Consider the following 25,037-nt stretch of genomic DNA (forward strand, 5'->3'; position numbering starts at 1 on the left):
TTTATTAAGAGCAGAAGTTTAAAACTAACCAAAAGAATTGTGTTTTTTTATTTCACTTAAATTTTAGTAGTTTTTAATACTTCCAATGTTCTAAACCTCTAATTAGCAGAGTTAAACAACTTGAGAATGCCATCAAAAGAGATGATCTACTGATTTGAAGATCTTCAGTGCAAAGTTGCCTTGCTAAAATTCTTAAAATTAATTTTAAAAAGTGCATATTTAATAATAGCACATAGGAAATACAGCATCATTGCTCATTTTACCTTGGCCAGGCTTTAAGTGAAAGCACACAGCATCACTGAGGTTTCAGATTAAACCTGCCTTGTGTCACGTGCACCTTCCACATTCTCTGGAGGATTAAGCTTCAGGAAAGGATTTCCTTCCAGAAATGCCTCCTATTGGATACCAGGACAGTTTGTTCCTTCGCAGGCTTTGGGGATAGGAGAAAAGGAAGAGAACCCCTTGAGAGTTCTTGGCCAATAGGAATATATAAAAGTGAAGTATGTATCACCAGGTCATTTTTACTGACTTTAAACTCCAGGACATTTTCCCTCAGAGATATTCTCTGAGATAATTTTTCCTCTAAATTACCTTCAGGTGTTTGTTGGTTGAGATGAAAACACATATTTTAAAGAATTTCTGTGCTATGGTTATGTTCTTAAAATGATAAAAAATTCTGCATTATAATTATGAATTTGAAGTCATGAAATATATGGTTGTAATCTTTGGAATAGAGAGGGTTTCAACTGTGGGTGAGACAGAACTGCAACTGAATTTCAGCTTTGGTACCTATGAAGTGTGGAACTTTGAGCAATTTCTTAATTTATCTAAGCTTTGCATTCCTATGTGGGTACAGTATTAGGTTTCAAAGATGTTAATAGGGGCAATAAGATCATGTAATAGTACCTTGTGAGGAGTTAATTGCTCAGTGTATGCTAATATCTTCCATTGTTCCTTTATATTTATGCATATATACACAATAGTTTCCTGATGCATATATATGCAAAAATATGTAAAATATACTTGCTTATATTTACCTATACAAACAAGCAAAGAGGTACACCATGAAAATATTTTGCTCGAAAGACTAATTGTAATTTAAAATCACACTTAAAATCTTAAAGTAATGTCTGATTTGGGGCCTTTCTGTAAGAGGTATTAATGAACATTTAGTATAAAAAGTTGGGTTAATAGACACCAAATTAAAAACTGATTTATTGATTTGTTTTATTTTTATTTTAAAATATTACAACAACAGGGAATGTAAACTACTTCAACCATTGTGGAAAGCAGTATGGAGGTTCCTCAAAAAACTAAAAAAAAGAAATACCATTTGACCTAGGAACTCCACCTAGGAAGTTACCCAAAGAAAACAACTTCTCAGATTCAAAAAGACATATGCACCCCTATGCTTATTGCAGCACTGTTTACAATAGCAAAGATAAGAGAGCAACCTAAGTGTCCAGCAGTAGATGAATGGATAAAGAAGATGTGGTACATATACACAATGGAGTACAATTCAGCCATAAGAAAGAAACAAGTCCTACCATTTTTAACAACATGAATAGAGCTAGAGGGTATTATGCTCAGTAACATAAGTCAGGCAGAGAAAGACAAGTACGAAATGATTTCCCTCATTTGTGGAGTATAACAACGAAGCATAACTGAAGGAACGAAATAGCCTCAGACTCACAGACTCCAAGAAGAGACTAGTGGTTACCAAAGGGGAGGGGTGGGGGAGGGCAGGTGGGGAGGGAGGGAGAAGGGGATTGTGGGGTATCATGATTGGTGCACATGGTGTGTGTGGGGTCACGGAGAAGACAGTATAGTTCAGAGAAGACCAATAGGGACTCTGTGGCATCTTACTACACTGATGGACAGTGACTGCAATGGGATATGGGGGGAACTCAATAATAAGGGTGAATGTAATAACCACGCTGTTTTCTTGTGAAACCTTCATAAGAGTGTATATCAATGATACCTTAATAAAAAAAAGTATTATACCAACATTAAAAGAAATATGAGAAATAAAATCCATAATCCCAAACATCATTAAATTTTAATTTATAAGTCTACTTAATGCAAATTTTATATTTTAGCATCTTTATTGAAGCAGGAAAAAGTACGCTTAGCTCTCCAGATATTAATTGACCAGGGGACAAGCCTAGAACTTAAAATGACCAGACACCATTCTTTTTATGACAACAGCAATTTAGTTATACAGTCACTTTATATTTTATTACAAAAAACTGAACCCTTTTTATAATGCAAAATGGTGGATATCAGAGGTACAAATGTTTGTGAAGAGCTCATAACAGTACAAATAAGAAATTAAATTTCTCCAGCAAAAAATTTATGCAGTGTATATCTGATTTTCTTAAAGTAGTATTGCTAGAAGTCATGGCATTGAAATTTTTGGAGATCATGCTATAAAGAATATAGATATAGTAAAAACCCAAGAGCTTCTATCATGTGAATAGAAAGGAAATAATTCACTACTTCCTAATACATTTAAAAATATAGTGCTAATATTATGTAACAAAGTTGACAAGTCATGATATCAACCCTCACAGTGTTACTAGAGTCTCTTAGTAGAGTCTCTTCCTGCATATTTTGGAGTTAATGTTGGCTTTGCACAGCACCATGCTATGCGGGACATGCGGCATTATATATCTATTTTTAAAAGAAATATTGACTATCTCCATTTTGACCTTAACCCAACATAGCTAGCAGTCTTTTTCTCCAAGTTTCCTAAGAAATGGCATTCATAATATTCCTACAAAATGATTCAATTTAGGATGGCTTCATTGAGTTGATCTCCACTTGTCTTCATACTGACATTATGACTTAATATGATCTGTAGCAGAAAGTCACAAATAATATTTCATTCAACTAAAAATCCTCAAGGATGTTTCTTACATATTTCTCTTTGTAATATATAAATTCAGTAACTTGAAAAGACCTATTTCAAAGAACAAAAAAATTCTAACTTAAAAACAGTGATATTTCTATTTTAGTCACTAATCAGTGTAAAGCTTGCTCTGAAGTCTATTCCTGACTATCATACTATAGCACTGTGAAGCTCATGAAGAACAACTGCTTACTACCCTGACACTGGTCTCTCATACACAGATGAAGTACAATCATGGCATAATCTTTTGCTAAGATTTTTACCTATTAAACATATTCATACTCATATTTTCTTTCAAATGATAAAGAATAATTCAGGTATTCAATAATGAAATATTTTGGCCTTCTAAATTAACAAGATTTCAGTTTATATGAAAGATGATGTGCTGCAGTACTTTTGTTCCTAGGGTAAGACAATAAGTTACAGTTTGAATGTCCTAAGTCGGGAAGTCAGGACACTTTCGAATAAACATTTCTTTTCTTTTTCTTTTTTTATTTTCCATAGCCCTCACCCTGACCCAAATTCAGTGACAATATAAACAGTGTCAAGCAAATACCTAGAAAGCATTTTAAGTTAAACGTAGAGAAAGCTTAAAATATATCTTTTTCTGTATGAAAGTTCCCAGATGGAATAATCAAATTTACTTATGTGTGTTGTTGTTAATTTGCCTCTATATGTTTTTCTCAAAAAATTAATTTCAGTGATGCCTCAGTGATTAATTAAATGAGTAAACACTTTGAATAATGAAAAATTAATCTAAGGAGCAATTTGTTGATAAATCATTACCTAAAATGAAAACAAGGTAAAACCCTGATTAAGTCAGAGTCTGCAGGTAAGTTATCTACTTTCAATAGTATTCAAATTATATGTTAAATTGGTAATATTTGGATCATATGATGAAGCACGCTGAGTATACAATCTCCCATTCATGTTATTACTTTTGAGGTAGATTAAAATGCTATAGAGTCACATTTAAAAGATGAAAATAGAACATCCATATAATAAATAAATAAGGCATATGGGGAATAGAAACATTCCTGGATTTTCACATAACTATCATATCCTAGTTTTTTTTTCTTTAAGCCTCTTCTTAAACTTATTTTAATTCACTACACCAATAAGGGTTTAAACATGAGATTTGGGCTGATCATTTAGTCATTTGGCCTTAATATTTTGCCTGAAATTATAAATACAGTATATAAAATGATCAATATTACATAATGGTTAATCATATGGTCTCTAGAGTCAGACTGCCTGGGTTCCAAACACTGCATCTTCCACTTACAAATTTTTAGCCGTGACAAATCACTGTTTCCTCTGCTTCAATGTTATCATTTATCAAGTGATGATAAGAATGATATGATGATATGTCTAAATTAGTCTTACATAATAATTGGTGCTTTGAACAGTTTATTTAGTACCATGCATGTTATTTGCATCCTCATATTGCTTCTCAAGGTTTACCCTTTGTGTATTTTATCACAGTTTACTTAATTTTCCTGCTTTTATCATTTATTGCTGGGAATACAACAGTGGGTGGGGATGGATGGGAGGGTAGAGGGGATAAAAGATTTTAAAATGGTATAAAATATCATTGCTTTACCTCAGATTCTATTAGCAGCAGCCTCAGAATCACATGGCTGCCACCTAAATGCTCACATTCCACTGTGAGGGCTGGGTTGGCTCTTGTATATACAGTGTGTACAGACAAAATTTAATGTCTAAGGAAAATGATACTGGTCTGGTAGAATAACAGAAAAGATCCTTACATCTAATCATGTTCTTCCATAAATAAAAACCTATATTACATGAATCTATCTAAATTTTCCATAATTCCTGAGTTATTCTTCCCTTTTTCTTTTACCATTCATAAAAATCTAATATGCTATTAATAGATCATATCTCTACAAAATTAGTGTTGTTTTATATTTTATGCTTTTATACTATTTCAGTTTGTTACTTCCCTTAAACTTGTAATAACTTTTAAACTGACATTTTTATCTAGTCATTGTTGAATCCATCCACCTCAGAATTCCACAACATCACCACTGTCAACAATTTGGTCCAGATAATTTTTGCTGTTGGGAGAGCTTCTGTTGTAAGGTATTTCACAACTTTAGCCTCTACCGATTAGATGTTAATAGCACTTTCCTTAGTCATAAAAACCAAGAGGTTTTACAGTCTTCCCTGGGTGGCAAAATCCTTAGTTGAGAACCACTGCTCAACGATTCCTCCTAATCTATTTTAAAGTGCAGTTCAGATTATATCCTTCAATGATGAAAAATTTTCAGTGATTTCCCATATTATACCAAAAACTGTTTTGACTTCCTCTAACTCTGGCCATCACCATGTTTACTGGTATATTCTGTATTCTATCACATACATTTTCTATAATTTAGACTGGCTCACTTATGAGAAACTCTTTAGATGGATGGATAGATAGATAGAAAGATAGACAGACAAATAGGAGTTATCTGGCTTTTCTACCAAATACCTTGCCTGTCTCATATCCAGCATCATATATCCAGATTTTGCCTGATTAAAACATGATGTTAATCAAATATCTTCACATAGTAATTCAGTTTAAATCCCTTTTGAAATTGAGAGGTTTTTGCTTTATATACATATTAAAATACATTATAAAGTCACTGTAATTTAAAGCCGAATGGCATTAGCATAGAAATAATCAAATAGATCAGTAGTTCTACTGATACTGAGCCCAGAAACAAATGACAAAATATTTAGAGAAAATATATAACAAAGAAGGTATTTTTATGTCAGTGGGGATCAGATTGTTCATTAGAAGTTATATGCTGGCTCAAGAGACAATCCTTTTAAAATGAAATAAAATGTGAACTTCATTTCATATACAAAAAAAAGTCAGGTTAAAGATTTAATATAACTAAATGTACAAATAATATCTAAAAATGTTTAGGACGTATGAATAATCTCAGATTTAGGGAGATCTTTTTAACCAGTACAGGAAATCCAGCAGCTCTCAAGGAAATTATGGATTTATTTTTCTTCATAAAATAATCAAAATTTTTGTATGGCAAATTCTATCATTAAAAGGCAAATAGGCATATAGTAAGTTAGGAATAAATATCAAGTGGTTAATGAATTGATATCTAGTCTTCAATATATATTACAAATAAGGAAAAAATAAGATGTTCATCAAAAATGAGAAAGTCCATTTGTTAATAAGTATATGAATACCTTCTCAACTTTGCTTGTCTAGGGAAATGCAAATAAAAGTTACAATTTCTCACTATAGAGAATTTCTCACTATACAATTTCTCTCTATAGAGGACTACTATTTCTTATTATAGAAGATGAGACTTGTTTTCAGAAAAGTTACAGACTGTGAAACTGTGTTGCAGTATATTTTAAAGTCAAATTAAAAACTTTACTCTTTGACCCAAAACACTCCTGGTAATCTGATTGACAGAAATAAAGGTTGTATGTATAAGGTTGTTTATTGCAGAATAGTTTGGAGGGGCAAAAACTGGAAAACAATAGAAAAATGGGTGAACTAACTATAACAGTATCAACAATGGGTTATTACATAGGTATATGAACACAACATTATTTGGAGGAATTTTTCTGTGATAGAAGCAATATTCAGAGAAGTATAAATGATTGGTTGCATTTCTGTAGGAAAAAAAAAGCCAGAATCCATGTGTGTGTGTGTGATTATATCGAAATGAAGAAAGGTAAAGAGAAATGCATACCTGGTTTTGAGAAGTTGTAGGTGAAGAGAAAGGGAGGGAGACATGGATAAAACAAAGAGAAAAGTTGTTCTTGATTTTAAAGAATCAAAAATCGTATATGAAAGATACTTATTTCAAGTCATTTAAAACTCTGTGCATGTGTTGTGTGCCTAAGGATATAAATGAAAGTGAACATAAACATATGTTCTTATATAAAATAATTTAGCTAACTAACTGCATTACCTTAGGAAACTGAAACTCTCTTCTCCAGTTCCACATACTGGTTCCCCTTGAAAACAAAGAAAAAACAATATGATCAGAATTAAAGTGCAGTCTTCACTGGACATTCATTTGACTTGAATTATTCCCATTATATTTAAGTCTATCAAGATGCCTTAACAACATGTCTTCTCTATACCCCTGTGTAAGGAGAGGAAATCTTATATTAGATTTAACATCATAGTCAAAATTTATTCATTTTCTCTTTCTTTTGACAATAAAAAATGTTCAGTGTCTCCTCTGACTCATGTAATTTCGACTCTAGAACATGATCAGTGAGACATGGCCTCAGCCTTGATCTATGAAGAGATGCAGGCACATGAAAAATCATCATATAACGGATGGAAGTTGCCATGACAGGTGAATACCTGGAGTTCTGATAGAACCCAAAGATATTTAAAGCCAGTCAGAAACAGATGAAGCTTATTTTCTTTGTATCCATTCTTTGTATGGATCATAGGGATTAAAGACTTAATTTAGTTTATAGTATGGTTTATAATAAATTCATTATTAGTATATCAGTGTATAACTAGGGTGAATTTCAGAAATTTAAATGTTATTTTAAATAACATGTGCATTCAAGATTCTTAAAGAACACATTGAATTATGGGAATGTTAGGTTCATTCCTGTATGTTTATTCATGTTTATTCCTTAGGTTTATTTCATATATGCAAAAAATGTAAGGCATGAATTTTGTTCATTTCCCAAAATGAAAACATGTGCATGGGTTCATTGTACTACCTGACTAGTATAATATATACAGATATTTTTCCCTTTACATTGAATTTCACTTGTACATTTGTGTGTAGTTAAATATAGATAGATTAATATGGCAACATGGCCTCATTTTATAAGTAAATAACAATGATTTCACTTTAAGAAACTTTTTCAACCAAATGGAGCTCATTGTTTTTATTTGCCAGCAGCCACGTGCAGTTCTAAAGTTCATGAGGTTAGGCTTTCAAATCTTACCATGTTCTATTATTTAAATCTATAAACTTAGTTTTGGAAGACCCCATCAAAACGGAGCAAAAATGTCCACATCTATTTTATATATTTTCTAAATAACTTGAAATTTTTCTGACAATTCAAGAGTTAACTTGACAAAGGCAGGGATGGTTTACAGGTGTGCTATGTGGCCCAGCCATTGCGTAGGGACCCACTTTTAGAAGGACCCTGTGCTCAGTTTAATGCTCTGCTGCTGTCTTAAATTCTCAGTAATTTTATCTTTGAATTCATGTTTTGTAAGTGAAGTCCACTGGGACAGCGGAGCATGCACAGGTGCAGCAGAACTGCGGGTAGCAGCTGTGCGTATTCAGGCCCAGGCCTGCAGGCACAACAGCAGAGACAACCTGACCTGGCACTCCTCAGCACTCTATGTCCCCAGTAGGGACCAGATTAGCAAGGGCAACTGCGACCCTGGCAACCGAGGGAGGTAGGAGTGGCTCCCAGTGCCGGCAGAGAAAGGACGCACAGCGAGAGGCCCATTGCCTGTCAGTCCCTGGAGCCCATCTCTGAGGGACGGACACAGACGTTAAATCTCCTACTTAAACTCCAAGATAGTGCTTTAGCACTCAAGCAGCGAACTTTGTCAAAAATCACTGCAAATGTGGAAATATAGATTCTTTGCAGTTTACAATGTGAGTTTTGAAAACTGGTGCAACATTGCAGAGTAAATATCCACCAGCCTATAATACAAATTAAATGTAAATATTACCACATTTGATGGAAAGCAACACTGTTTTCATAGGAAGTTTTAAATGAGCCAATTATTAAAAAGGAAGACAATTTTTAAATTAAATTTTCCTTTTAATTGAAAATACACGAATAGAATACATAAATCATTTTGATTATATATAAATCATGGAACTATTCTGGTTTCTTGCATGACCTCAGCAAGTTACAGGAAATGTCAGAAGAAATATTAAAATACCAATGCATACATTTATATGTAACATCATATTCAGTATAAAGACAGTATAAGGGATCTTTGCTGTCATAGAATTGTTCTTTATTTTGATTATGGTGATGAATACATAAACCTACAATGTGACAAAATTGCATAAACTAAATATACAAATGAGTACATATAAACAAGTGAAATATGAATGAGATTGGTGGATTGTATCCATTTCAGTTTTCTGGTTGTAACATTGTAGTATAGTCTGCAAGATACTGACATTGGGTGAAACTGTATGAAGGACACGTGGGATCTCTTACTGTTTCTTAAAAACAGCAAACCTGAAAGTGACAAGGAATGCATGTATTAACAGCAGACTGCTTCTATTTCATCAAGCTAGGCAAGCTTTGAAAAACATCAAGTCATTTGATTGGGCAGTTAAGGAGAAGTAGCTGTGTAAATGCTCCATTACAAGTTGATTTCTCCATACTTACAATTTTATAATGCTTTTCTGTTCAGGTCATACTCACATTTTATTCTGCTGTCCTAATCGCTTGGTCTATTTTCTTTTCTGTTCCAGAATGATTCTTGGGGGAAGCAGTATTCCTATGCACTTTTTAAAGCTATGAGTCACATGCTGTGCATTGGGTACGGAGCCCAGGCCCCGGTCAGCATGTCTGACCTCTGGATCACCATGCTGAGCATGATTGTTGGGGCCACCTGCTACGCCATGTTCGTTGGCCACGCCACAGCTTTAATTCAGTCTTTGGATTCCTCAAGGCGGCAGTATCAAGAGAAGGTAATTTGTTTTATCTCTAACATCTTCAACCAGCTAGTTTGTAAATTGAATTCATGGTGTTCAAGGTAATTAAACTATTCCCTCTATCAAAAATATAATGAGATAAAATACTTAAAGCAGGAAACAAGATCTGTTTAGGTATTTTGAGGTTTCTTCAAAATGGTCCTCAAAACTTTTGTTTCCAATTTCTCTTTGAATAATTTTTTTTTAATCTGAATTTGCATTCAAAGAAAAAATAGCTGCAGGTTTCAAAATGTATGAAGCTGATTTAAGGTACCATCATAATTCATTTTCTATTATATTTCAACAGTTAATATAAAGCCTTCTCTAGGATGTGTTAGAAAAATATGTTAGCTGATTAAATGGAGCAGGCAGTCATTGCACATGTTCCTCTGTGCCTTTCTGTATTTTATAATCATAATTTATATTATAATCCATATGCTTAGCTGAACATATGTTGCCCTTATATCTAGATAAGTCATCATACCCTCTAGTCTTAAAAATTCATATTAATAGCTGTTATCATGCATTTGTATGCACAATGTGTTAATTAAAATAATTGCTGTTTTAAACTTTTTTAAAAAGAGAAAAGGTGAGTATGTGCAATGATTTTTTTCCATTAGAGTGTTTTCTTTTCATGTGCTGAGTTATAATTAGACAGTGCTTATACTCTTGACCAAACATTAGCAACTTCCTCACAGCTAAATAAGAATATTTTATAACTGAAGGAAGAATTTATAACAAGAGGGGTCTGTTGCACATGACAAAGTACTTAGTATGCACCCTGCTAAAGAGGGTTTCTGAAAGTAATGGTTAAAATAGTTGTAGACTACTTCTGGTGAGTGATAACAGCTTAGGCTCATAATTACTTATAAAAAACAGTGGAAGATCGCTTCAGTTATGTTTACAGAAGTTTTCCACACTATAATCACACAATAGGAGAAAGGGAATCTAGATACTTTATTTCCCTTGAATGTAATTGCATTGCCACCCACTATTGCAGTGAGCAAGTTGGTATTTTATTACTGAAGTAATGAAAAGATGAACCACCAAAACTGCTTTGAAGTTCATTTTAAAGTAAAGCCTCCAATTAAATTGGAAAGCACAAAGTGCATAGTAAGGGAAAAGAGACTTTATACAATAGTGACTTTGGAAATTATATACTCAAGGGCAATTGGGCTAAATTTGTGGAGATTTAGGATAAGACTATAGCATGGTATGTATTTCCATCACACTGTTTCTCTTTTCCCACTCCCTTTAAGTTTGCATCTTTACTACATATTTTCTTAAAAACAAACAAATCTTTGATTTCCAGGATTTCATTTATTAGCATTGTATTGCACATACATGAATTCATCATTTCTTAGCTTTTTAGAGCTGCTTTATAAGCCAAGGTTGATTTGGACACCCAATTTGCTCAACTGTATAATCACAGACATTTATTTATAAGCAAAGATGTTAGGGTGTTTGCCATAATTCAAGTCATCAAGTTCTTGATCTTATAAGTGTTCAATATAGGGCAAACATACTGGGATAAACCCTTGTTTCTTTCTGACATGTGGAACAATTTAATCAGAACAGCTGTTTAAAGAATATAATTTTTTTATATCTCCAAACCAAGGTCTGTCAAGTAGTTTGGTTCTAGAATATTGTACTCGTTTTCCAGTCAGCATAATTCAGAGCAGGTCTTAAGGACCTTATGCTATCTTTTTGAATTTTTTTCATTTATGAACAATATGTGTCTGATTTTCAATTTAATCTTGTAGGACGGCTCTGCATGGTATATGACTAATTTACAGCATCTTTTGTGATTTGGCCAGAGAATTTTTTTTTCCTTATTATTATTTTTTGATTTAGGTAAAATTGTCATAACATAAAATTCACCATTAACTCTTTTAAAATGTACAATTCAGTGGTATTTAGTCCATGCACAATATTGTTCAATCAGCCCCTCTGTCTACTTCCAAGACATTTCATCACCCCAAAATTCAATCCTTTACCCATTAGGTCATCCCTCCAGCCCCCAAAACAACTATAAGTTTACTGTCAATAGATTTCCCTATTCTGGATATTTCATATAAATGCAATCATACAATACATCACCTTTTAAATGTTTTTGAGGTTTATCCACATTGTATCATATATCAGTGCTTCATTCCTTTTTATGGCTGATTAGTTTCTATTGTATGGAAATGACGCATTTTGTTTATCTATTTCTCAGTTGATGGACATTTGAGTTGTTTCCACCTCTGGCCATTGTGAACAGAGCTGCTATAAACATTTGTGTACATGTGTTTGTTTGAGTACCTACTTTTTCAAATCTTTTAGGTATATACCTAGGAATGGAATTGTGAGATCATATAATAATTCTGCTTAACTTTTTTAGGAACTGCTTAATTATCTTCGTAGTTAATATTTGTCTTTAGGTATATTGGAACCATCTGCCATGGATGCCTGCAAAATTGATATTATTTTCACCCACCATATATGCATTCATAACATCTTTTTTTATGTAAAAGACTTGGACTCCAATTAATACCTTATATAGCAGCCATTCAGAATGCACTGGTATTCAACCCACCTAATCTGGCTTCAGAATGCACTCCCAGACATAACATTCTTCTGTCTCTGCATAACTCATACTTTTTGGCTCAAGTGAGCATACTGATCCAATTTAGTCTACTGCAAGTCATCCAGCCCACTTCAGAGTCATTTACTTCTTCCTTCCTAGGAATTGGTGTGCAATCTGGATCCCCAACCTTGAGTACTTCTGTCATCCCAAGAAGTAGCATAAGATCCTCTGATTATGAGTGTTGCTACATGATACGCCAGTGCTAGTAATTGCCAGAAGTATAGTAGCAGCAGCAGCAGCAGCATTATCATTGTCATTATTATTATTTTCTCTTTGACCAAAAAATGTGTGATTTTTATACTGTAACATTGCAGATTAAACTTTTACTTGAAGTGCTATGTATGCTGCTGATTTCATGGGCTATCATATTTTCTGTTCTACTCCTTTTCAGACAGCTACATTTTTCTCTTTTCTCAAATATAGAGACTTTATGGTATGAGACAGGTGATATTTAAACTGTACTCCCAAAATGCTCTGCTCTTATTACCAGCAAACTGCATGTTTCTGTAACTGGTATATTGAGCAAGCTCAATTTCAGAAATAACCAAAAACGATTGTATTTTTTTGTCGCCAAAAAATTGCCACCTTAACTTTATTTAGTGAGGGTCACCTTTTCTGAGAAAATTGTATCTTTCTGCACCCACACTGTCTTGCCAATGGATTTCAGCCCCGGGCAAGGTCACTATGGACTCACTGTGACCAAAGAAATGAGAGTAGAACATTCTTGGGGTGAAAAGGTCCTACCCAACTTTATTCCCACCGTGGCAGGTAAATCTCTAGGATCCCGTCCACGTAGAGCAAGTCTGTATGCAGCAGGCCTGTCTCTGCCTCTGGGTCTCTCTGCTCGTTCCTCCACGCCCGCCCACCAGCCGTCCAGTCTCTGTCTTCAGTGCTGCCACCACTCCAGTCTCATCTCTGCTCTCCTGCAGCCTTGCAGCTGTGCCACTTTGTGCCCAGAGCACTGGGCAGAGCTCTTCATATAGAGTCAATGGCAACATATTTCCCACACATGTGTAGTGAGCTAGCTGACCAGGGCCAGGTGAGAATCCTGGCCATAGGAACCTTTAATTTATCCACCCACCCAGGACTTTTTGGGGCCAAAAGCCAGGAGGAAGAAAGGCAGGTTTGCGCAGGAAGCTCTCTTCTCCTTTCCATCATGAGCTGACCAGGTGCTGCTGTTTGTTTTCACAGTAGAAGACAGAAGGTGACAGTAAAGGGAAGGGACGTGGCCTGATACATGGGTTCAGCTAGCAGATGGTGGGTCTAGCAGATGATTAAAGCTGACCCCTCCTATGTGAGATCCTCTGGGCTCTTCAGGTAAGCCCTGCTGAGTCCCTCACTTGCCCTTCCCTGGATGAGGCCCTGAGAATCTGGTAGTTATCTCCAGCCTCTTTCTGTTGAGGGCTCTGGCTCTGGCAGGTGGCACTCTTGGACAGGACCCAAGATGAAGAAAGCTGGCCCCACGTACGGCTCACAGGTATCCACAAAGAAGCACTCCTGCAGCCTCTCCTAGCCCCTCTCTCAGCAGTCCACTGCCTCTCCACCAAAGCAATGAGGAACCTGTATCTGGCCTCCTCCAATTCCTTGGCAGGAATCAGGCCCCAGTGTCCACAGGCTATTACCATGTTCTCACATGTGATTCAAACCCCAGACAGATCTCTCCAAACTATGTGGGCTTATTTCAACGTGGATTTTTGAAGCTCTCCTGACAGGTCAAGTGTTTAAATTAGCCCTCCCATAGCACTGTCCCAAAGGGAGTTCGGAAAGAAACTCACAGCAGAGCAGTCACTATCTCCAAAGAAATCCACTTACTAATCTCTTCAGGAAAGTTCTCCCCCTGCTGTTTGACCTCTGGGGAGCTCTGATGGGACTGAGACCTCTGGGAGTTTTGATCCTTTGATCCATGGTGATGTACAGGTGTAAACCCATATATGAGATATCCTTTTTTACAACCAATATTCTGATAACTCTAAGATAAGCAGTCAGTAAATGTGAGGAAGAAAGAATATGTCCTAATCTTGTAGCCTTTCAGACCTTTTATCTCAGCTCTTTCCAGAGCCTCCTCCATGGATAATGTGAAAAAGTCACGTATTCATACACATATATATATTATTGAAGTGGGCTTTTTCTTATAAATGTGTATGCCCTGAACATTCAGTGTATTGTCTCTGCCCTCTATGCCACACCCTCATGGATTTTTAGTGCTTAATAGGCACTTTGGGAAATATCTATCTAGACAAACACCCACAGTGACCATTCCTTTTTTTTTGTAATGACCTTAGGTAGTTACTTTTTTTTCTAGATATATCTGCAGTTCATCTAGTCTTAATTAAATAAACTGCACTTGATCATCCTGTGTCTTTATTCAACTGCAACTTAGTTCTTACATTTGGGCACCCCAGGGAAGCCTACTATTATTTCTAGACTTGTCACTCTCTTTCCTGTCAAATAATTATAGTAATAGCAGCTTTTAGGTGTGCAATTTTTCCTCTGCAACCAGCAGGAATTCTAACACAATGCACATTAGGGTTTTAGAGTGAGGGATTTTCAACTCATCTTGGTATAGTTGATGTACATGAGAGACTTTCAATGTGAAATTTGAATACGACCACAGAAAACTTCAATTATATGATGACATAAAATGAAACACCTTTATGGACTGAATAGCTTCCTGGATCCAAAGCAGGGGCAGGAATGATTTGTGCTTTCTAATGGTATAGCACAAGACAGTGAGCTAGTGCTACTCCAAGCTTCAAATATTGATTATGTTTTATGCAATTTTTAAAAGTACATGTTCTCAGTTTAATAATGAAAAGAAACTAAAATTTATGCAAAAGGACAAGATGAAAAAGTTATGTCCATCTCTAAGAGTTCACATGATGCCTAGTAAAGAACATTGGGAATAACAAGGTTCAGTTTGATGTAAGTAGTCTAAAGCCATACAAGTGAATTATACATAATTCTGTAAGAAACCATATTGAATTATACAATTTTATGTAATCATACCAAAAAAATAATATTCTAAATGTAGTCAGTTTAAGCAAATACTTTTTCTTGGTTTAAATTAATAATTCATGGATCTTTAGTGTTTCCTTGGAAATGAAGGACTATTGGGATGATCACATACATTTCTTATTCCACAGAAATCATTTTTTTCTCTTTTGATGAGTCTAATCTTCCAAATTTATATAAGCTAATGATATGACCAGAAAGATAAAGCTAAGCATCAAGGCTGGCTCTCATTTCAATCCACTCAAATCCCATCTGCAATAAAGCAGATTTCAGGTCATTTAACATAAAATGATTATGGTTTATATAGATTTTCTTGGTAATATGCCCTTCAAGAAGAATTTGACTGGAGGAGGACCAATGCCAAATAAACTTTTAAACTCTTATGGGTCTCTCAACCAAATCTTGTTTCCAGCGAAATAATTACTGTTCTCTCAGCAAACCAAATGATTCAGACCTGCCACACCCTTCATCCTACTCCTTTAAATACCTTTACCCCTTTCACTGTTTACTTAGGTTCTGCTGTTCCCTTTGGAAGGCCCTGATATCTTCCTTGATCATCCCAACCTATGGTAATCTGTTTATGGTGTATATTCTACCTGTTCATGAGGAGTATAAACATCATGGCGGGAAGACCTGTCTCTCAGGTCTAGTGAATTTCAGCCTCATACTTAGAAACCTCAGTTTGATGTTTAGGATACAGCATTACTTAGATAGGACAGTGAGGATCAAGAATGTTTACTGGTGTCCAGCCTGTATTCTGACATAGATAGGAATAAGAGTTTACTACTTGAACTTTTCTAAAATCTGTCACTTATGCATGAAAGCATCTTTTAAGAAATATGTATTATGCTGCGTATTTACTTGTATGTAAACATATTGTCTGGGTGGTATAGCATGTGCTTGCTTATGTATGTATGTGTGTATTTAGCTTAAATACAAGTCACTTTTTGGAAAGTAAATTTCCAATATGTTTTCCCTTCTGGAATTCTGAGACTGGTTTCTCTGTAAGTAAGAGGTGTATTATCAAAGTGTTTTTCATGAAGCGATTTCTTAGATGCTGGGTTGATCAGGAGTGTGCTCTGCTTTAGGATATGATGGGACCCATTGTCTCAAAAAGACGGATGGGGGAATTTATCACTGCTGTCATGTGATTCTGCATCTTCAATAAAAAAATGACTCTATTATCACAGTGATGGCATAGCAAACAGGAAAACTTTGGAATAATGGCCATGATGGTTTATGAATAATACTATTACTCAATTAAAATATAGTTATATCCTATTTTCAACCTATCTTCATTCTATCAAGAAATGTAGTCAGTTGAGCCACTATTTGGTTTACCTATTTTGAAGACTCTGATTGTATTTGTCTTCAGAAGAGCAAAAAGACTTTGAAGTTACAATGATCCTGACCTTGGAAAAACATACTGACCCAGTGCTTAAATGAAAAATGACTTGATACCTTCATTTTCACTGGGAACACTGTTAGGGGAAGGATGTATCTCTACAATCCACATGCATTAACAAAACGTTTCACTTGCTTTTCTTCATTATTTATAAAGGTTTTCTTGCTTCCTTTACAAATAAGAATGCCATGAGTACAACTCCCACAGGGTTCCTTAATTAGTCAGAAAGATTTCCAATTCGGCTTTACCATATACTTTTGCTTCCTGGCAGCTGAACTTAATGTACTCTGTTATGTTAAAGTGATAGGTCTGCCAAAATGTTCTCAGTCCAGGGAGATCCTGGGACTGGGGAATATCTGCAAGATTTTCTCCTAGGGAAATAGTGGTGCAATAGCCCTTGGGTTACCTTCATGTGGCCACTTAAGTTGCTAACAAATCAAGGTCCTGTCAGGATAATATTTTACATTCTTAGCTGGGAAAAATATTTTTTACAGTAACTGAGCTCTGGGCAACATGGTGGTGCAAGTAAAGGAAGGGAGTTTGAGACTGTTAATTTAACTAAAATAGAATTTTGCTAACTGTAAATCTTATACCATTTGTGGATAAAATGAAATTTCCTGTGGCCAGGATTCTCACCTAGTGCTGGTTGGCTGGCTCACTACACACGTGTGGGCAATACATCGTTATTGACTCTATATAAAGAGCTCTGTCCAGTGCTCTGGGCAACACGGTGGCTGCAAGGCTGCAGGAGAGCAGAGGCTGGAGTGGTGGCAGTGCTGAGGACAGAGACTGGGGAGGCTGTGCAGGTAGAGAGGCCCAGAGGTAGAGACTGGTTTGCTGCAGGCAGACTTGTTCTGAACAGACAGGATTCTAGTGATTGACCTGCCACTGTGGAAATAAAGTGGGGTATAACCCTTTCACCCCAAGACTGTTCTACTGTCATTTCTTTGGTCACAGAATCCATAGTGAACTTGCCTGGGGCTGAAACCCATTGGCAAGACAATTGGCCAGTTGGTAGGATTCAATGGTGACCAAGGAAAAAGAACAGGCTGCCCTCATGGAAGGAGTGTTTCAGCAGGCTGCACCTATGGACGGGGAGACACTTGAGTGTCCCCCAGTGGACATGTGGTACTGTGAAGGGGTAGAGGATTGGGGTCCACCCCAAGAGAAAGAAAATTTGTTGCTGACTGAAGTGGTGTCACTATAAAGTGCTGTTGAAATAATAAAGGATGTCGTGGTAGCCCGAGAGGAAGCAGCACAAGAAGGAGCAGTGGCCTGAGAATGAGCGGCACAAGAGCCACCAGCTGCCAGGTGCCGTGGGGCAGTAAGGGATGTAGTGGAGCCATTAGCCTCAGAAATGGAGGAGCAGAGATTTGATGAACAGGTAGGGGTGGAGGCCCTGCAGTGCCAGAGGCAGGGGCCCCGCGTTGGTTGAGACCCCACCTGGTTGAAAGCTGGTGGAAAGCCAGAAGGACTGGCAACCACGGTTTCTTCCAGGAGAGGTGCAGCCGCCACCTTAGGTTGTGGAGCACTTCATGCTCTGCTTCTATCCTCAGGCTCAAGCACAAAAGGAAATACGGTCTGCTTCTTCAAGGAGGAATTTAAAGGGCCCCCGTGAAGGTCACAGGACCCAGATGAGGGTTGGTTTGAAAAGGCAGGAGCAGACAGAAGGAAATTGGATGACTGGAGCTGTGGCAACAACTGAGACCAGAGCAGCGGTTCTGGCCGCTGAAGAAGCAGAAGGCAGAGATAAAGCAACAATTGGCCTGTGTGTCTGCAAGACTTTTTGCCGGAGAGGCTGGAGAACGTGGGTATTGTAAGGCCCACCTGTGCGTGGTCCTTTTGGTTAACTCATTTGAATAGAACTGGTTTGAATACAGCCAAGATGACCAGTTGATGTTAGTGGATCTCCTCAGGCTTGAGGGTTATTATAATTTGTTGTAATTTTTGTTATTTATATATTGTCATACATTATGGAATTTGGGTACAGTGTTCCAGCTTCCTTGCACAGGGACCATTGCAGAGGATTGAGGGCAAATGGATTGAGAGGCAAGAATCCTGGAGGGGTCAAATGTGGATAAAATGAAGGTTCCTGTGGCCAGGATTCTCACCTGGCCCTGGTTGGCTGGCTCACTGCACACGTGTGGACAATACATTGTTATTGACTCTGTATAAAGAGCCCTGCCCAGTGCTCTGGGCAACATGGTGGCACAGTTGCAAGGCTGCAGGAGAGCAGAGCAGAGGCTGGAGTGGTGGCAGTGCCAGGGACATAGACGGGGATGACTGTGTGGGCAGAGAGGCCCAGAGGACAGCTGTGTGGGTAGAGAGGCCCAGAGGCAGAGACCAGCCTGCTGTGTGCAGACTCACTCTGAGTGGACAGGATTCTAGTGATTGACCTGCCACTGTGGAAATAAAGTTGGGTATAATCTTTTCCCCCGAAAACGTTCTGCTATCATTTCTTTGGTCACAATGAATCCATAGTGAACTTGCCTGAGGCTGAAAAGCCCATTGGCAAGACACCATTGATTTTCGATATTCATATTTTAGTATGCCCCACTGGGAGATGTGGTATCCCTCTTCACTCAGGCATACTTTCTGTACCAACACTGTGTCATATGATGAAATTTCCTACATTGTTATTGTAGGTATTCATGGTTTTAGGTACTAAAGATCTGTCTTCACCAATTCTTCATTTAGTTCCTTGCAGTTTAAATATTTATAATTTACAACTCATCTGACTGCTTCTTGTAATAACTTTAAAATAGAGTTGCAGTTTCTACTATTTTCTTTCATTGACCTATGGATTTAATTTTTTAGAATTGTTTGAACTTTCATTTGAAGGTACCCCCTGAAGTTCCCTTTTAAGTGTTTTACTGTATTGTATTTGTGCTCCAATATGTCATCAGACATAAATACACTATTAAGCACTTTGACAGGGCAGAAAGCTGTTTGTCAGGGATCCACTAATCTGACAAGAACCCACAATAGACAAGAATCAGTGCATGTAACTTGCATTTGCTTAGTCATATCATTGGGATCCACTGGAAATGGGCCTTGAAGAATGCAGAGGAAATCAGCAGGTGCAGATGGTCACTGCAGGAGAATTGTCCCAGAAAAGAGCCCTAAATCTGAAAAGTTTCCTGGCAGACAAGACAAAATGTGCGAAGGCCCAGAAGTGGACATATGTGGACAAGACGGAACTGTCTAGTTTGAATGAAGCAAAACTACCTTGCTAGGGAAAGTGTGAAATAAGATTGTGTATGGTCTACCTGAAAATAGTTCTGACTGTCAGTGTGATGGATTTTACACTAGGAAAAAGATATGCCCTGAAAAATTTTAGCAATGAAATGTGGTAAGCAGAGTTGGCTCTTAGGAAAATCACAGCAGCACCTGTATGGTGCACTCCTGACCTAGGCTGTAAGTTTTCAAGATCAAACAGAGCACTCCAAAGAGGTGCACTGATAGAATCATTACACAAACATAGTAAACAAGAATAGAAACTTCAGTCTTTTAAGTAGATAGGGACATGCTGATTGGTAAAAATTCTGGAAACAATTATTTTATAGGAAAGTAGGATCCAAATAGTCTTTGGAGATAAGATGAGTAAAGTCCCAAATAATCCATTTTTTATCCATTTACTGCATATATTTATTGAATGCTTGCTAGTCAGGCTAGATGCTACACATACAAAGTAAACAAATAGACATGGTACCTTCCCTCATCAAGCTTCTTGTAGTACTGTGGGTATGGGGGGCATGGCACTCAGTAAAAAGATTCATAGAAAACAGTGTTACTATAAAAATGTTAAAGTGCTATGAAGGGAAATGGAAAGGCATGGTAAGAAATGTTACAACTTTCACGTGATTCCTAAGGGATGCAGTGGGGGTTGGGGAGAAGAAAAATGATATTTAAGAGGAGACCTGAAGAATGAATGGAAGTAAGATAGTGAAGCAATGGGAGACAGACTGAGGTGTGAAAAATCTTGCCGTAATTCAAGAAGAGACAGAAGGAAAGTGACTGAATAGAGAGAAAAGTGAAATGGCTTTAGATGAAACTAGAAAGATGGATAGGGTTACATTAGGTGGGACCTCATAGGCCTAGTCAACCGTGTTGTATTTTAGCTTAAATGCTGTGAGAGTCTAGTAAGAATTTGAAGCAGAAGAGTAGTAGGATTAGATCTGAATGTTTTTTTAAAAGAGTTTTCAGTCAACAATGTGTTTAATAGGATTAAAGGAAGACAAAAACAGCTGAACATTCTTTGATGATTTGATTTGATACATGTTCTTAGGAGAATGCCCTAGTGCTAACTAACTTAAAGACCCAGGTAGAATTTCAATTTTAGCAAATGGAATTTTTAAGTAGGATGGAATCAGTAAAAGGTCATTCCAGATCTGATGAATAGGACTTAGGGCAAATGCTGAGCTGCTGAAAGAAGATTCAGTGAATTTAAAGAACTGTATGAGTTCACTAATAAACTTCATGACATGAGAGGCCAGGTCAGTGGTGTGGTACTGTTCCACAATGTCAGTTTCAGAACAGGTTCTTCCAGGTCATTCCTCCACTAACCCCTGGGACAGTGCTTCCCAAAATTTCATATGCATTGTGATCACCTGAAGAGTTTGTTAAAACAGATCCGTGTGCCCACTCCTGGATTTCTGATTCATTAGTCCTAGGGTGGCCTGAGAATTTGCATTCCCAACAAGCTGTCAGGTGCTGCAACTGCTGGTCTACAGACACCACCCTTTGAGAACCACAGCCCTAGGTTACTGTTCCTGCCTGTGCTTGAAGCTGTGCCATGGACGTGTCTGTCCTCTAGGTCACGACAAGAGGAAGGGAATATGGAGAGACTCATGCACCACTTCTAGGCTCACCTTCCATTGATGGAAACTTAGTGATATTGCCACTCAAGGAAGCAGAGGAATTTAGTTTAGTTTGGCAGCTCTGTGACCAGCTAACAACTCTGTACATATAGAGGAGTCAGAGAAAAGGTTAGGTAGGAAACTAGTGGCTTCTGCCATAGATGCTAGAGCAAAACTGAGCAGGAAAGTGGCTGGGATTTCCTGAGAAACTGATATATTTTGGATGGGTCAGGGGGATTTGTAAAGGATATTAGATGTAAGACCTAAAGCCATTTGTATTTGGTTTCGTGAGCAATGGAGAGCCATTGAGACTGAATTATATGGCCTAACTCTATAAAATAGGTGGAAGAATAAAATGGAGTAAAGAACTTATGTTTTCCATGAACACATAATGAAATAATAAACTGGAATGTATTATCTAGGCTTTTTATGTGCAGTGTCATATCTGCGGGCAGAATACATTAATAGATTAAAATGTAAATACATCAATGAAATGTATACTCTTTTAACAAAGATTGCTGTAAAAAATTCATGTACCTATAATTTTATTTCCCAGTGCTTTTCAATTGTGATCTAATCATTCATTTTGAATTACTAACATTGATATTCTGTTATTTTCAATGAAAAACTATTTGTATAAGATAAAATTTTAACAGATATATCATAAATAGTACGATAATTCACTCTTGAAGTCAGAATTTTTTTTCTCTCTAAAGAAAGCATGAAATAGGAACTCATAAGTTTTGAACTAAGTATACTGATAGTGTGAACTTACATTACAAATTTAGAACTTGATATACAAATGATGCAAGTACAGACCACTTTGATGCAAAATATTTTAAACATTTTTTGATATACCAATATTTTAAAGGATACAAAGGATAAAAATGATAATATAAGGTGGATGATTATATTCTACATTCACTGTTTAAACTTTGCCAAGTGAAATTAGTATATTGATTTAAAGAGATTTACTGTCCTGCTACTTAACCATTATTATTAAAATTAATGAACTAAAATTCCAAAAGTTACTTAAGCAGTTGGGGAAAAGCCAGTATAAAAATACTTAGCATTAGCATAATTAATGAAAATTGACCTTCAACTTCAGTATTATAGTTTTATTAAGTGATATTTAGAGAGGATTCAAGATGTATATTACATGAAGCAAATAGATTATTTCAACTTTTTCTCCAGTAAGAAAATAAAATACTGAATTGCATTTTAATATTATTTTTTATTTTTCATTTCCCAGTTGTGGGCTGATCATGAGAACGCTGAATTATTTTTTCATTATCAGTAATATCTTGCTTACTTGGAGCTCAGGTTCTCCAAATTAAGCTCTACTCTAAATTTAGGAGAAAAGCAACAAATTTAAAGCAGATGCAGCACTGCTAACAGTAGGTGCCTGGAAAGGAATTAGAAGGAAGAATCCACAAAGAAGAGCAGGAACAGGAAAATGATAAAAAGCTACATTCAGCAACTAAAATGCCAGCCCTGTGGCACAGTGCAGTGGAGAACCTTGCCTCTTCTGCACTAGTATCTTTTGACTAGTTTAGATCAGGCTCTGCTTGGAGGACTCCCATCCTGCATCTGGGCTTCATCAAATTTTGATCTACTTATAAAATGTATTTTTACTACAGTGATGGTTTCTTCTGTTTGAGTACATCTGACAGCCAGATTGTAAAGCTGAGCTGGCGCTACAGACCTGGAGATTTGGGGACAGGCTGTAAACTGGGATGAGGCCCTGAATCACACACCTGCAGTGTCCAGAAACGAATGCACCCCTCAGGCTCCCTGCAAGAGCAGTGAACGTTCTCCGTTCAATGACAGCTACATGGGGCTCAGATGGAAGATGATAGTGGTGGAACTTTGTTTTCTAGCTTGCCCTAAACTTACTCTTTAATTGCATTTTCCATTTAATTCCTTCATATATTTTATCCAAAATTTTTAATTCTTAAAAACAAACACAAATTCTTAAAAACCCTAAATACACATTTAAATTGGTGGTAAATATTACTTAGAGTATCTAGAAAATTTACAGTTGATTGAGGAATGATTATTCTGAAATATATTAAAATGTTTCAAGAGGGTGCAAGAATAAATTCTTAATTATCTGGAAGTTTCTTTATTGGATCTCTGTTCCCTATTTGGATGACTCATTCTTCTCAGCTTCTTGGCAATAATATATAACTTCCTAGTCATCCAAGCTCCAGGAAGTTGTATGTTGGAGAAATCACAAAATTTCAGAAATTAAATTTACAAATGAATTTTCTGTTATTTTTATAAATGATTCAGATGACTAGATTCTCAATTTGAAGAAATTAGTGATATAGTCTTTATTTCAGTAACAGTGGTAGTCCCTTCTATTAGCAATCTGAAAAATTCTAGCATAAAGAATGATATCTTTTATAAAAATATGAAATAGTATCCCATTTTTTCATTTCAGTTTTAGATATTAATAATGATAGCTGAATCTACACAGTTCTAAAGAATCATAACAAAAAAACTCAGTAAGTATTCTGAGAATGAGTGTACATGAGATTCCCTAGTATTAGAACATATCTGTAAGAATATAGCTGCATTTTTAAATGGCTAAATTATCATCCAGATTAATATTAATAGACAACATTAGCATAAATATTTTCTTAGCTTAAGAGCTATTAGATTAAATTTGTTTGATGTTCCTATACTGCAGAAAAGGAAGATTTTTCTGCTTAGGTAGCCTTATAATGTCACTCTCAATCGATACACATTTTAGAGATTAGAAACCTGAGATTCAGGGAGATTAAATTATATTTCACTTTCACACATCTAACCAGCATAGTGGCAAGGATACCAAACAACATCTTTACCTCCCTCTGCTGTGCTTTGGAGAGAAGCATATGTCATTAAAGAGGACAAAACTATCAGAAGTACTTTGCAAATCAGGCTTTGCACTTTTCCTTCCAACCTCCAAAACACTGCAATGTCCAAAAAAGACCTCACTGTGAGCTAAAATTACTATTCTAAGATTGTAGCATTTGTATAAACAAGTTTTTTGGAAAAAGCCAGTGATGCTCAGGTCAAACACTTAAAATCAGATTAATTACATTCTTCCTTGGATGAGCCCTTGTGCTTGGTGAACCACAGTGTAGGTGGACATTGTATCAAAATATAAATAGCTTTTCACATAAGATGTTATTTTGCCAGTAGGGCTTAGGTGCTTTGTGCTTTATAAACCATGAACTTACACTTTATAAAATCAATTCTCATGATTTTTATTGACAATAAAGTAGTAGTCCACAGATTACATATAATTCCAAAGGTTTAATGTGGCTGTATTTGATGTAATATACTTACAGTTCAGATGTCTGAAGGTTGTTAATGTCCTATGATATTCATCAATCTGATTGGTACGCAGGACTTTCATTTAACTGAAAGAAATGTACTTGGCATGCAAGTAGCTTTATAAAACCCCTAATATTGCAGAGATATCTGAAGGGAAACATGAGTGCATACTGTGGCTAAGCATTTATCATTACAACTTCCC

At 36.3% G+C, this 25,037-nt stretch overlaps 1 protein-coding gene across 1 annotated transcript in view; it reads left to right on the forward strand.

Annotated features, from left to right (window-relative positions):
- The window catches only part of HCN1 (hyperpolarization activated cyclic nucleotide gated potassium channel 1), a 534,584-nt gene that overhangs the window by 267,767 nt on the left and 241,780 nt on the right, over positions 1-25,037 (forward strand). The window contains exon 4 of the mRNA XM_073236418.1: positions 9,382-9,600. Coding sequence (XP_073092519.1) covers positions 9,382-9,600 — 219 coding nt within the window. The remainder of the gene's footprint in view (positions 1-9,381; positions 9,601-25,037) is intronic.

This window comes from Manis javanica, chromosome 1, assembly GCF_040802235.1.
Source record: "Manis javanica isolate MJ-LG chromosome 1, MJ_LKY, whole genome shotgun sequence".
NCBI lineage: Eukaryota > Metazoa > Chordata > Mammalia > Pholidota > Manidae > Manis > Manis javanica.